At 39.1% G+C, this 15,679-nt stretch overlaps 1 protein-coding gene across 2 annotated transcripts; it reads right to left on the bottom strand.

The window, feature by feature from the left end:
* Positions 1–10,570: 10,570 nt before the first annotated feature.
* Positions 10,571–14,750, bottom strand: LOC131723319 (uncharacterized). Of its 2 annotated transcripts, none has more exons than XM_059016942.1 (4): positions 14,619–14,750; positions 13,024–13,142; positions 11,867–12,345; positions 10,571–11,657 (listed from the first exon to the last, which is right to left on the bottom strand). In XM_059016942.1, the coding sequence occupies exons 2-4, from the start codon at positions 13,119–13,121 to the stop codon at positions 11,149–11,151; spliced, it is 1,086 nt and encodes a 361-aa protein (XP_058872925.1). In that variant the 5' UTR covers positions 13,122–13,142; positions 14,619–14,750; the 3' UTR covers positions 10,571–11,148. The 2 variants fall into 2 exon arrangements, with proteins under 2 accessions (XP_058872925.1, XP_058872926.1); XM_059016943.1 differs by having other exon boundaries at positions 13,024–13,157; positions 14,619–14,748.
* Positions 14,751–15,679: the final 929 nt, after the last annotated feature.

Below are 15,679 nucleotides of genomic sequence, written 5' to 3'. Positions count from 1 at the left end.
GATCCATTCCTAACATATCAAAACGAAATCCCACCTAAACTACTTTCCTCATTTATAGCGACCGCTTCTCGATGCCCATAGAAATGCTAGCCGCCAGTTAAAGAAGTCAGACGGCCCAAACAGGCAACAGCACACAGCTCGGAGACACGGCAAAATTACAGTGCTCTCGACAGGTACACCCAATAGAAAAACGTCTCCCATCTAACAGAACAGCTAGGTCTGCACTTCTTTGGAAACTCGGGGGACCAAAACAGTGGCAGACACTGGCTCGTTGGTCTATTATTATTTATTTCTTAGCAGACGCCCTTATCCAGGGCGACTTACAATCGCAAGCAAATACAAAATACATTCAAGTGTTACAATACAAGTAATAAAATAAGAGCAAGAAATACAATCATTTTTGTTCAAGTGTGACAAGCCACAATTCAATAATACAGCAGATAATAGTGATAGTTACATCAGGATATGATTAAATAGTGATAGTTACATCAGGATGTGATTAAATACAAAGTACTACAGGTTAAACACTTGGCAGATTACAGTATTCTGAAGTACAGGACTAAATGCAGTAAAATAGGGGGCAGATAAGAGCAAAATAAAGCACATTTGAATGAAGGGTGATAGTGTCCCAGGATACAAACAGAGGAGTTCTACAGGTGCTCTTTGAAGAGGTGAGTCTTAAGGAGGCGCCGGAATGTGGTCAGGGACTGGGCAGTCCTGACATCTGTAGGAAGGTCATTCCACCACTGCGGAGCAAGGGTGGAGAAGGAGCGGGCTCTGGAGGCAGGGGAGTGTAGCGGAGGTAGAGCCAGTCTTCTAGTGCAGGCGGAGCGGAGAGGTCGAGTGGGGGTGTAGGGAGAGATGAGGGTCTGGAGGTAGCTGGGTGCAGTCTGGTCAAGGCATCTGTAGGCGAGTACAAGAGTCTTGAACTGGATGCGAGCGGTGATCGGGAGCCAGTGGAGCGAGCGGAGTAGTGGAGTAGCGTGGGCGAAGCGAGGCAGAGAGAACACCAGGCGGGCAGCAGAGTTCTGGATGAGCTGGAGCGGACGGGTGGCGGACGCAGGGAGGCCAGCCAGGAGGGAGTTGCAGTAGTCTAGGCGGGAGAGTACCAGGGCCTGGACCAGGAGCTGGGTAGCATAGTTTCGGGTGCGAGAGGTTCCCCGGTTCAAATCCCGGATGAGCCCGTTTTTAATTCTTTTGTATTACACTTTTCCAATTACTACGCATTGCCGGTACGCACGCTCAAATTCCATGAACAACAACATCACAGCGACTAAGGGCTGATTGCACAGTGGTTAAACGAGGACTGCAGTCTTTGTTGAGTCTGCAAAGCAACTGCTTATGCATTAAACACAATTCTGACGTAACAGACTATAAAACCATTCAGCATCGAGTTTCTGTAGTTTATACAGCACTGTTTATTTTGGTAACGCATCTGCTTGTATTGTTTTGGTGTGTGGTCTAAAACAACCACAAAACTAGTGTAACAGATGGGCATTTTGTAGGTACAGTTGTTTGTGTACATGTACAATCTAGCACTAGAACGGGTTAATTCATCTTTTCACACTGCACTAGGTGCTGCTAATAGTGAAGCGGGATGTGGGGCTGCTCAATGCCTTGCTCACTGGGTGTGCTTCTATTCTTTTAAACAAAGTAAGGAGAGGAGAGGAGAGGGGGAGGAGAGAGTAAAGAGGAGAGGAGAGAGAGGGGAGAGGGGAGAGGGGGAGGAGAAGAGGGGGGAGAGGGGAGAGGTGGAGAGGGCAGCAGCAGTATTCCTCAGTCCAGGAAGGACAGCTCCATGCACTCCCCAGCCTCGGGGTGAAGCATGCGGGTCGCCAGCCGCTCCATATCATCCAGGCTCAACAAGCGCAGCCTCCGCTCGTAATCCTGAGAGAGAGGCAGAGGGAGAGACACAGAGTCACAACTACACGCTGCTCTACACCTGCATTTCAGAGTGTGTGTGCTGCAGCTGTGATTGTGTGTGCGTCTCTGTGTCACTGTACAGCTGTGTCTGTGTGTGTCTGTATAACATTGTGCATGTGCTGCAGCTAGGATTGTGTGTGTAGCAGTGTTTATTGTGTTCAGGTTACCTTGTGTTGCTGCTCCAGACTCTCACTGTGTGTCTGTGTGTGTGTGTGTGTGTGTGTGTGTGTGTATATAGCAGTGTGTGTGTTTATTGTGTTCAGGTTACCTTGTGTTGCTGCTCCAGACTATCACTGCGTCGGCAGGGCTGAAGTGTTTGTTCAGAAGAGCAGACAGGCTGTGCCACACTGACCCGGGGTGAGGCGAGGCGTGAGAGGAGGGGTGAGAGGAGGGGTTAGGCGAGGGGTGAGAGGAGGGGCGAGGGGTGACAGGAGGGGTGAGGCGCACTGACAAGGTCCACATAGTCTCTAAGAAACAAAAGAATAAATAAGAAATTCAGCCCACTATAACACTGATAGCACTGGAAGCTCCATTCTTACTTTCCTTCTGCAGTAATAGTCCTTTGATAGTAAAAGTCTTTTAAATTACATCAATGTGAGACATTGTGTTGTGCACAACAGAAATTACTGGCACGGAAACAAACATCGTACTCAATATTAATGTTAAAAAATAAAAAATATTTTAATTATATAAAAATGACAATTACTCACGAGTACTCCACATTGAAAACATTACATACCTGTACAGTCCACTACAAGAAGCATGGTGCTTGCTGTAATAATTTTGAACATGGGATGTGTTGTCATGTCATGACATAGATAGTTGAGTCTCTTCAGATATCTCCATAACGACATCATCTTCCAAATCAGTGTCATCAGGCTGTCTGAAAACAGTTAACAAAGACATACATGCGTTGAATGTCAAAACATATTTACCACAGATACAAGTCAACCACTATGTTGTAAAAAGAAATGAGCAATTTAAATTACAAATACACCAGAAAAACAGATGACCTTCCACAGTTTTCAATGTGTTCTGAAAAGGAATTGCATAGGGATATCTTTTTCACACCTCTTGCACTTCTGCATGACCACCTCTTGACACTACAACAAACAAACACACATTACTCCCTTGTGCTACTCCAAGTATTGATCAGCTTTAAAATAAATTTAAAAAAAAAACTTAACTCTAAATACCTGTACATCTAGCAAGTAATTAATACAAATGATAGGTACATTGGTACAATAAAATACAAATCTTAAGTCAACCGGTACAACTGTATAATAAAGCTACTGATGCAACAGCTCATACAGGTCGCTGCAGTAGACGAGGGGAAATTCATTCTTGAAATATTCATTTTCATCCACTTCCCCAGCCAAAAAAAATTAAAATAAAATAGATAACTTGCCTTGATACACGTCTGTCTCTTAATTCGACCAGAATACTGTACCTACTGTAAGAATAATCAAAAACCCATCACGATTTTCCAATACTTACTTTTAAATACAGGTACCAATCCCCACCAACCACTGTTATATACACTATATACTAGAAAACAAAAACAAAAAAACAGTGACAAATGTGGTCTCTATATGTTATGAGCACATGTGATCGAGTATTAATTCTTATACAATAACAAACGAATATAAAAAGAAAACTCGGAAAAAAAAACTCGAACTTGCCTTAATTCAGGTCTATCCGGCATCTGTAACGTGAGCGATGCACCAGGAGGATTGTGGGTCCACAGTTTCCATGGCAACCCTGGTAAACGAATACGGTCTTCATGTTAATGATCCGCACGCAGAATACCATGTTGCATAATCACAATCAGCAAGCAGAATAACATGATCATAATCATGATCATGATCAGCAAGCAGAATACCATTGCGGAAGTGCATCTTAATTTAGGCACGGATCAACCTGCATAAGTATCATGTGACACACTTGCAGAAATTGAATGTTAAGCAACATTAATGACGTGCAGTGGCGAATCATGACCACAAGGTGTCAGTAATAGATTGGATAGTAACCCAGCTAACAATGATGGGCAAGTGAGTCGGCTAATAAATAATAATAATAATAATAATAATAATAATAATAATAATAATAATAATAATAATTACGTTTTTCTTGTTGTCATGTATATACGTGATATTTTCGTTTCATGTAAATATGTGTTTTATTATTATTATTATTATTTATTTATTTTTGTAAGGTAGCAATGCGCTTCCTTAATATTTGTAATTACAGAACCGCTTCTGAATTAACTGCGCTGAACCGGGCAGCTGTGAAAGGGAGACTTTAAGGGTGCGTTCAAGTAGTTCATTATGTGCAGAATCTGACCAGTTCATAGAAGGTCATTGGATAAATTGGTCACATTCTGCACAAGAAGCTGCAAGGATTTTGAAGAGAGAGTCAGAAAGCACAGCCACTGCTGGCTCAGGATCACAGACTGGTACTGGGATGTGTTCACCCAGTTCTTTTAGCGGTTTGTTTAACAACATGCAAACCTCACTAGCTGAAGTACAACAGGGAACCCCTACAGTCGATTCAGGCAGGATTGCCTGCACTGTAGCTAGAAATGACCACATTCAAAGAAATCTTGTGCAGCTGTTTCAGCCATGTGATCGGGCAAGGGGGCAAAAGATGTTCCAGAACACTGGAAAGTGTAAACGGAAAACTACACACAGTGAAACCCGGACACATGATTTCTTTTGCTTAGCAGAGACCAATGTTCAAACTGTGCCCAATGGAGAAGACCACATTGGTTTACAGAATTCAGGCCTTGGTAGGAAAAAAATAACATTTGCAGACAAAAATGGAGGATTTTCTGAACTATGTGAAACTCTGTTTCTGAGAGAGAACTGAGAGTGGCCTGAACCAGGCAATGGCCTATATTCGACCACTTCAGAAAAACCTGGAGAGCATTGCGAAGCGTGAGGCTGAAGAGGTAAGAACAGTTGTCAAAATCTGATCTCCTCTATATTCCTTCTTCTTCGCCTCCCTCTACAGACCTTTCTATCTGAATTTCCCTTGATTCTATCACCCTTTCCCCTTCCTCCTCTGCCCAAACCTTGGTGTCACCTTTGATTCCTCCCTTTCCAACTCTCAACATATTTCTTCACTGGCACGCTCTTGCCATCTCTTTTTGAGCAATATCTATTGCATTAAACCTGCTGGACTATGGCCCTCGACGATCAGGACTGGAGATCACTGGGTTAAGGTGTAAATGCACATGTAACACATACTATAAAAATGAAGCATGTTAAAAATAAATGTGTGTTTGTTTGTTGTAGTGTCAAGAGGTGGTCATGCAGAAGTGCAAGAGGTGTGAAAAAGATATCCCTATGCAATGCCTTTCAGAACACATTGAAAACTGTGGAAGGTCATCTATTTTTCTGGTGTATTTGTAATTTAAATTGCTCATTTCTTTTTACAACATAGTGGTTGACTTGTATCTGTGGTAAATATGTTTTGACATTCAACGCATGTATGTCTTTGTTAACTGTTTTCAGACAGCCTGATGACACTGATTTGGAAGATGATGTCGTTATGGAGATATCTGAAGAGACTCAACTATCTATGTCATGACATGACAACACATCCCATGTTCAAAATTATTACAGCAAGCACCATGCTTCTTGTAGTGGACTGTACAGGTAGGTAATGTTTTCAATGTGGAGTACTCGTGAGTAATTGTCATTTTTATATAATTAAAATATTTTTATTTTTTAACATTAATATTGAGTACGATGTTTGTTTCTGTGACAGTAATTTCTGTTGTGCACAACACAATGTCTCACATTGATGTAATGTAAAAGACTTTTACTATCAAAGGACTATTACTGCAGAAGGAAAGTAAGAATGGAGCTTCCAATGCTATCAGTGTTATAGTGGGCTGAATTTCTTATTTATTCTTTTGTTTCTTAGAGACTCTGTGGACCTTGTCAGTGAAGACCATGTATTCAGTGGTTCTGAAGAAGAGCAGCTGAATAGAGCTCTAGAGGAATTGCTAAAGGAAAGCTTGCATGCAGCTGTTCAGTAAGTGTTGCAAGCCTTATTCATTGAGTCTTGAGGAACAGATGTCTTCATACAACTAAATTAATATTTGCTTGGTGACTGTATATTTTAAATGCATGTTTAGAATTCAATCAATTAAATAACTTTTTGTCATAGAATTCTTTGTCATGATATTTAGGAACACCACCATGTTCTGTGAATGTAACATTGTAACACAATGACCACCACCCATAGGAGAGTAAACACTTTGTGTTGTGCCAGATTATGGGATGGCAGAGGTCGGATTTTATCTTTAGTAATAGCTGTGTTTGATGTGTATTCACATGAAACATTACTCTTTCTCCAATTGACCATCCACATGCAAAAATGTGGTCATTTTAATACTCCCCCTCCCTTGATTTTAAGAAACCTCTCTAACGTATGTGATGTGATTTATTGATTGTTACTTAATTCCTCGAATTTCATCTTTTCCTATATTTTAGTGTGGAAGATATCCTACAATCTCTGAGAGTTGGAATCAATGAAGAAGTCATTCGCTTCAACTTAAACAGAAGAAATGAGTGGGATGGTGCTGTAAGAGCCATGAGGAGGCCAAACTTTTCGTTGATGTGAAATTCATAGATGATGCTGGTGTTTCGGAAGGAGCAGTGGATTTGGGAGGGCCAATGAGGGTGTTTTTCAGACTAGTGCTGCAACATCTAAGAAACAGCCCTATGTTTGATGGCCCACAAAAATCAAAGTACTCTCTCATGCCATGCAGAGTGTAAGTGTATAAATCAATTTCATTTCATGTGCTGAAAACTAAATTATAAAAATCCAGTAGCAGATATGGTGTGCCAAATGTTCACAGTATGTATTTTTCAAAAGAGAACAGAAGGACGTGTGATGACATTAGATACAATTGTTTCTCTGGAGCCGCGCATGATGCAAAGCAAATGTAATTAACCAGCACTATTTCTGAAAATTAAAGCGTTTTTCAGAAGCTGCTTTGGTAGAATGTTGTTTGCATGACAGAAACAAATATATTATACATATCAAATGAAATTACATGATAATGCTGTTATTAACGACCATTTCCATTGAAATCACTGGCATTATGTTACCCCATAGCCAACTATAACATGCAATCCTTCAAAATACATTTGCTTCATAAGTAATATTGATTTTTTTTCTTTCTGGTAGCTTTGAAAAACAGCTATTTCTATGCAGGACAGTTGATTGCTATGAGCATCGTACGTGGAGGACCATCTCCACATTTCTTTGCCCCAGTGTTGTTCCAGGCAGTAGCGTTAGGTCCAGACAACGTGCATGCTGCAATCGAGGATATAACAGACCCTGATATTAAATGTCAGCTGTCAGAGGTAGGAGTGTAGCATATGTAGACAAATCCCGCAGAGGGTCACACCGTGCTAGTCTACTGAAAGATTTCCATACTTGGAAAGAATGTTTTTGACAGTACAGGCCCATTGTTGCATTGAACACATTAAGTGTAATTTAGGATTATTATTATTAATATTATTATTATTGCAGACATTTAGCAGATGACTTTTTCCAAGGTTTATCAAGCAGCAAAATACAATCTACTATAAAACATTACAATGTAACAACTTCACTGTAATAAATTAGCCACAGACAACAGTGGACATTAAAAAATAGACAGTAAATACATACATAAAATAAAGCATGAAAAATATGAAAGCAGATTACAAAAGTGTGGGGGAAATCCTTTATATACACATACCTAATCTGATTAGTTAAAAAAAAGTAATTGTGTATGTGTGTGTGTGTGTGTACAATGTACACTTGTCAAGCTAATATAACAATGTTGTGTTCAGTGCTAATTCTACGGTTTAGTGTGAACAGAATTTAGTATGTGGAATATTGAAACCAGTGAAGTTGATTTTAAGAAGCAATTCAAGAAAATCGAAACCTATAGAAGGATTCAATATGATTGTTTGGTGTGTTTTAACAATGTTTCAGAAATGTCTTTATATTGGAACAGAGGGGTCAGGTTAATCCGAGTCATTTCAAAGGGCTGCTGAGCTGTCCAGATTTTAAAAAGAAATGTTGGTTTGCTGGAACCAGCAGTTCTATTAAATGACCACAAGATGGCAGCATGAGGCCATTTTTTAAGCGCAGCGGTGCCTGAAATGCTGTCCATGTTTAGGAATGTAGGAGGAGCGGGCGCTGCTATTTCTCCACTCCGCGTAGCGTGTACCGTTTTTTTCTCTTTTTATTTCTGTATTTTCTCATTTGATCTTTTCTAAAACTACAAGTCATTCAAGGTGTGCCCTTTTATTTTATTATTTTTTATATTAATAGGTGATTTTGTGTTTGCTGTAATAAGAACATAAGAACATAAGAAAGTTTACAAACGAGAGGAGGCCATTCAGCCCATCTTGCTCATTTGGTTGTTAGTAGCTTATTGATCCCAGAATCTCATCAAGCAGCTTCTTGAAGGATCCCAGGGTGTCAGCTTCAACAACATTACTGGGGAGTTGGTTCCAGACCCTCACAATTCTCTGTGTGATGTTGTACTGGTCTCTCCCACATGTTTTATTTTGTTGCAGTTTGGTAAAATATGACATCATTGACTGGCATTATATCGAGAGGGAAGAAAAAGGCAACATTTTCCCCACCAGCTCTTTGAAAAAGCAACTAGCTGTTTTGTGAGAGTTCTATCCTGTGTATTAACTTTGGAGTTGTATATACAGAAAAGTCAAAAGTACCTTAAAAAAACTATAGTCAACCTTGTGATTATTATTAATAATAATAATAATAATAATAATAATAATAATAATAATAATAATAATAATAATAATAATAATAATTTAATGTATTATCGCAAATCCATTACCTCTTCATCCCTCAACACAAGGAAGCGACATGGTGGTTGAGGTGAAACCTTGCTTTATATATATATATATATATGAGGCTGTGTGGTCCAGTGGTTAAAGAAAAGGGCTTGTAACCAGGAGGTCTCTGGTTCAAATCCCACCTCAGCCACTGACTCATTGTGTAACCCTGAGCAAGTCACTTCACCTCCTTGTGCTCCGTCTCTCGGGTGAGACATAGTTGTAAGTGACTCTGCAGCTGATGCATAGTTCACACACCCTAGTCTCTGTAAGTCGCCTTGGATAAAGGCGTCTGCTAAATAATAATAACAATAATAACATATATATATATATATTTGTTATTTGTGGTATTACTGTTGTTCGATAACAGCATTTTATTTTTATTTGTTCTATCTTTTTATTTCACTAAAATTAAAAATATATTTGTACATTTTTGCTAAGATCTTGCATTTTATTTTTTGCTTGCCAGTCATATTTAATATCAAATCTTATTTTTAATTCAATAGATCCTTCTGATATAATATTGGCATTAATGTGTTCCTCTTCAACACAAAGACAGTTTGAATACCTGATCCTCTCATGGTCATGACAGTGTGTGCATGGCAGGGAGTCTGACATCAAGACAAAGACAGTTTGAATACCTGATCCTCTCATGGTCATGACAGTGTGTGCATGGCAGGGAGTCTGACATCAAGACAAAGACAGTTTGAATACCTGATCCTCTCATGGTCATGACAGTGTGTGCATGGCAGGGAGTCTGACATCAAGACAAAGACAGTTTGAATACCTGATCCTCTCATGGTCATGACAGTGTGTGAATGGCAGGGAGTCTGACATCAAGACAAAGACAGTTTGAATACCTGATCCTCTCATGGTCATGACAGTGTGTGCATGGCAGGGAGTCTGACATCAAGACAAAGACAGTTTGAATACCTGATCCTCTCATGGTCATGACAGTGTGTGCATGGCAGGGAGTCTGACATCAAGACAAAGACAGTTTTAATACCTGATCCTCTCATGGTCATGACAGTGTGTGCATGGCAGGGAGTCTGACATCAAGACAAAGACAGTTTGAATACCTGATCCTCTCATGGTCATGACAGTGTGTGCATGGCAGGGAGTCTGACATCAAGACAAAGACAGTTTTAATACCTGATCAATCAGTGTGAAAGTACAATGGTATTGTATCCAATGCCATCAATGTACAATGACCTAGTATGGTACTATAACGCAGTACAATGGTATATAGCTACACTATACCATGGTACTAGAAATAGTAACATGGTGTAGCGTTGCAATTAGATACCATGCTACTTCTTAGAAATTGAAAAGTATAATACAGCATTGTACATTGATGGCATAGGTTATGTACATACTGTATATTATACAGTACCATTGTACTGTACTTTCACACTGATAACATATCATATGGTACCTTGTTCCAAAATCCAGTGGTACAAGTACCATGGTACATTTTTATAGGGGATGTAACTGCAGCTTTTTAAAATCCAGACATATCAAGCAAACTAGGTTTGGGAGTTGTATTTTACCTCTGTCTGGCTGGCATATGTTTTATATAGATTGGATAGCAGAAAGGTGGGGGTATGGAAATGGGTTGTCAAGCCAAAGTTTTGGGAGCAATCAGTAAAGACACATTTCATTCACTTCCCCAGATAAACCTTTTGAAAAAACAAACAAATAGAGGTGTTTAATGTACTGTTTGTTTCACCACAAAGACAAATAAATAAGCAAAAAGGCCAATAAATCATGTATTGGTCATTCAATTTGCTTTATTTCACATCCTGAACAACAAACATTGAGATTTCAGAAAACTTTGGTGAGACAAACTGCAAGGCAAATCAAGCCTTCCTCAGGGCATTCAGAAGATCACAGAATGAATGCTCAATATAAAGACAGGCATCTAGAATGATTCAATTAATGTGAACACATCATATGAATCGAGACAACTGAGATTGACACAGCAACAAACAAGAACAAAATCCACACACCGATTACAATCCCAAGTATAAAAGTTATTCCCCTTACCAATTCATATTGATCAAGATGACATCAGTACCAAGACACAGCCACTTATTACAATATTTGGGAATTTGACATCCTTAAAACTAACCTAATTTCACTATTTTTTTCATTAAATAATTCTACGCAATTAAAAAAAATCCCTCGAAAATCAGAACCCCTACTTATAACATAAACCTGCACTGCTAACAGTTGCAAAGTTACTCCGCTTTTCACAAAAGCCTAATTTCCACAAAAATAATCAATTAGATTTGACATCTTAAATGAGAAATGCAAACAGCGTAAAGCACTAACAGTACAGGGGAAGCTCTTAGTAAAACTGCCCATCGCCTGTGTTGCAGATAGCTTTGAGTTTAGGATTGTTTTCCTTCAGCCTGTCTATCATGGGTTTGATATCCTGCTGGTAGAGAAGTTGGTATTTCTTGTTCCCTGAGAGCTGGTATATGTGCTGAGATATGTCCTCCAGTATGGTGATCAGAGGATCGAAAAAGAGAACGCTCCTGGTCTGCACCTCGGCCACCTGCACTCTTCCAGCCAGGGTGCTCAGGAAGTGGGTGGCATCTCGGAGCTTCTTCTGCACTTCAGCAGTGGCTGTCCGCTTCTGGGACAACTGCTGCAGCGTGCAATCAATCTCCTGCAAATGGCTTCTGGTGTTGGAGATTTCATTCTGCTTACCTTTTACGAGATCACAGTATCTGGCCACTTTGTTTGAATAGTTGTTGACTTCATCTCTCCACTTATACACAGCAGCTTCTGCATTCCTGGTAACATCCGCTGCATTGTTCATGGCCGTTTGAGAAATGCCAATCATGGTGCCTCCTGTAATGGTGCGATAGAGTACATGCATTTTAACAAGCTGTTTCATAGTCAGTTCACAATATCTAAAGCACTGCCTCCTGCTATTTGTGACAAACAATAATGGTATCCACACAATGGTGGTGGAATACAGACCTCTTTGTCAACATGTTGTGTTTGTCACAAAGATCCTAGCTAACTGGGTGAAAAGAATTACACATCCAAATACTTACCAACTATTGGCCCAAAAAAGGGTACGAACATCAATCCAATTCCGATGTTCCTTTTCTCTTCTTCTTCATAATAATTTGCTCTGGCATTATCAAGGTCTCGTTGTGCAATTTGTTTGTGTCGATTTGCCTCCTCCAAAGCATGTCCACTTTTCGTCAAGTTTTCATTGTGAGATGCAAGGCTGGTTTTCAGATTATTCAATTCTGTTGTCTTGTTGGTTTGTTCCCTTTCTAGATTGCTCTTCTCTGTAGTTAACACCAAATATTTTTCATCAACCTTTGCGAGTTGATATTTGGAAACTGTCTCTGCTTTTGACATGCTCTGGGTAGCTTCTTCAATCATGCTCCTGATTTTCTTATAGTCCTGTTCCATGTGGTCTTTGTCTGCAGTCAGCAGAAACGTTGTGAGTGAATCAATCGAGCCGACCCCTTGTTTCAGAAAGAGGAAAACTGACTCCAGAAATTTTGTTTTGTACTCTTCACTGCAAGAACAGACAAAAGTAAAACATAACAGAATTAATGGCAATGATTAGTAAAGGGTGTGCTGAAGACTTGACCTAAAGTAGGGTTAGCTTGAAGAACACCTGGCACCTTCTCTGTGCTTTCTCAGTGTGATTGGATGTAAATGGAACTAGATTACTTAAAATACCTCTATTCAGGAACCAGGCCATGGACCTGTGCTGTACTGCATGCCTGTGAGAAACACTTTGTTAAATGCAATGGAGAAGTGGAGAAGGCCAAAGAACCATGCACCAGCAAATGGGATGCATAGGTTATAGCTTATGCCTCAGTAAATGCATTTCTCAATGTGTTGGCAATGTGTCTAAAGTAGAAGTGATTACAGCAGTGGTGGGGAACCCATGTTCCAGGAGGGCTGGTGGTGTACCTCTTGGTTTTTGTTCCAACTGTGCCCTAAATTACCTAATTAGACATGTATTTGCTAATAATTGGTCCAATTAAGTAATTTAGAGCTCAATTGGAATGAAAACCAAGAGGGACAGCAGCCCTACAGGACCAGGGTTCCCCACCACTGGACTACAGCATTGAGAACAAGTGAAAAGTCCCATCATCTCAGCCTCACAGCTCTAGAAAGGTAACAAACAGATCAGCCAGTGCTTAATTGTTCAGTTAATAATGAGGAAAAAAGAAAATGAACTTACCTAACTGACAGTGAGCTTGTTGGTATTTCACTCTGGACAGGACAGACAAAGTGTTGCACCCCTTCCACCAGTGAAGCGTACGCAGCTTTGCGATCCATTCCTCAGCTGGACTTGGTAACCTACAGAAAAAATAACTATAAACTCTGCTGCTATTTATTTTGGTAATTGGGTGAGTTAACAGTCAATTATTTTACCCCCCTTTTCTCTTCAATATATTGAAGGTTTTAAGAGAATTTTAGTTGGGGTATTTTCAATTAATTATTTAAATAATCCACTCGATTCAAGATACAATACCTATAAACATTATATGGCCTGAGCAAAAGCGTAAACTTTGTTCACAAACATTACAAGACCTCTCGGCTAACAGGACGTTCAGTAGAAAACGTTGACCCTACTGAACACAGCACCCCTGGCTTCAAGGTTCTCAATTAAAACTGAACTAGGGTTCCTAAATGGGAAACCAGCAAATACCTTTAATCAAGCTGTGTGTGCCCCTGTTGTTGAATTGTTTACAGGGCACTGACTTTTCTAAATTCTACACTGCACAAATGAGGACATTACACACACACACACACACACACACACACACACACACCTGGGGATAAAGAAAAGTTGTTTCAAATACAACGTTTACATGAATTAAAAGTTCACTAATTATTTACAAGACAGTTCCATATTTCAGATATCATATTCTGAATTTTCTTTAGAATGAGTATTGCAGTATTTTGAAATTGCTTTATTTGCTAAAAAAAAGAAAGAAAACCCCCTGAAAATGTGTATGATGTAATCCAAAATTTCAATTAACTAAAGCTCCCCAAATAGATTATTTAACACCTGGGATAATTGTTTAAAATGTACCTAAGCAATGATCCAACAAATGTGCAATAGTAATCTACTTAAAAGTTGATAACACAAATTAATGTGAGTGTTACAGATTTCAAAATAACAAACATTTTGTAATGTTGGGGGAGTGACACATTACTGTAATCTAATAACATTTTCTTTTTACTTGTAACTGTTGTGGTTCCTAAATGTGGCAACACATTACATTTTGTTAAAAAATAAGTTACATTGATAAAAAGGACTACCACTAATGCATAACATGGACATCATAAAGCGCTTCATCAGTGCAAGTCAAAACTAACACCCCAATGCACTTTTTATATCAGCTTACTATAAAATGATCAGGAAAATGAGGCACAAGCTTGATCTTAAGAAAATACTTTGTAAGCGTAAATCAATTTCACTGTAAAACAGTGCCTGAGAAGAAACTCATTGTAACTGTAACTAGTAGTACGTAAGTGCAAAAGTGGTTGCAAACATATGAGAAAAAGACGTACGACTTCCAAAAAAAGACACAGGGTGCAAGTATGCAGATGGTAATGTAATTTCAACCTGTCAAACAAGGTCTGAGGAGACCAACGACTGATTGAGACCAGAAATTGTGTCAGACTCTGAAGTATGAAGCAGCTTTAACTTCCCCAACTCTCTGTACAAAATGAAGCCACATGCAACTAAATCTGGTATAGTTTGCATTCTACATCACAGTAGGCAACATAATCTGGTAGAAATAATAAGAATGCAAGTTAGCTTACCTGTATTGCTAATGAGTCTGGAGTTTGCAGTGAGTCTTGATTGTACAGCTGCTGGTTTCTCTGAAGTGCAGACAATGCAGACAGGAGCTCAGTCTCTGTGTGAAAGGAGTCCAGGCAGACTGAAGCTTATAAAGGGTTCCTCTCCTGCACAAACCTGATTTGGAAACTTCCTTCATGATGTCCAGCCCTTTCAGCATTGCATCAGCATAACTCTTTTACACCAGCCCTTAACAAATGTAGCTCTGCATTATAAATTCAATAGAATTTATATGTAATAGTGGCTGTGATGAAACTCCTGAAAGCCTTTTAAGAAGGCAAAACATATTTTAGCTCACATTTAGAGGATGCCACATGATAAATAATTTGCTTTATTTATGTGTTCATTTAAATTTTGAATGATGTGTTTTGGTATGTAACTATTCACAAATTACTATTTGCAACACCCTAAGAACATTATCAACCCCTACCTCTAAAATGTTTCCATAATTTGAAAAAAAAAATCGATTTAAATCAAATAAATCTGATTTCAAATCTGATGCAGAGGTTTATAGGGTGATTCTCTTGTTCTATGTGACCAGTTGGTTATTACAAAAACCAGAATACACTCCTTGAGGACTAACGTTGATCACCCACTGACATGCAGAGAAGCTGTCTGGTTTGTCTTCTGGGGGGGGGGGGGGGGGCATAATAAGTCTATACTAATTCCTATGGGGCCGTATGACTTATATATATTACTACTAAGATGTACACTGTATATTCTCACATACAACACTAGCTAAATATTCAAAATAAGTAGCTACTCTTAATAAACTAGGCTACTGTTTAAACCTATATGTTTAGGCAATCTTTTTTATACAAATGTATATTTGAATACCACCTAAAATTTCTTACATAACTGCTTCGTTTTTTTTTTTTTTTTTTTTTTACTAATGGTGGATAATTCATTGCTGCAAGAGTTTGTTGCGCTCACATATCAGGTGGTGTCTGGAATGATCCAAATGCAATTAAAACAGCGGTTCAAAGATTAATGTTGCAAGGTGTATTTTTGAGAACTTTTTCTT

This window comes from Acipenser ruthenus, chromosome 54, assembly GCF_902713425.1.
Source record: "Acipenser ruthenus chromosome 54, fAciRut3.2 maternal haplotype, whole genome shotgun sequence".
Classification (NCBI taxonomy): Eukaryota; Metazoa; Chordata; class Actinopteri; order Acipenseriformes; family Acipenseridae; genus Acipenser; species Acipenser ruthenus.
Note: the sequence above shows the minus strand (reverse complement) of the source record. Positions and strands in the feature narration are given on the sequence as shown.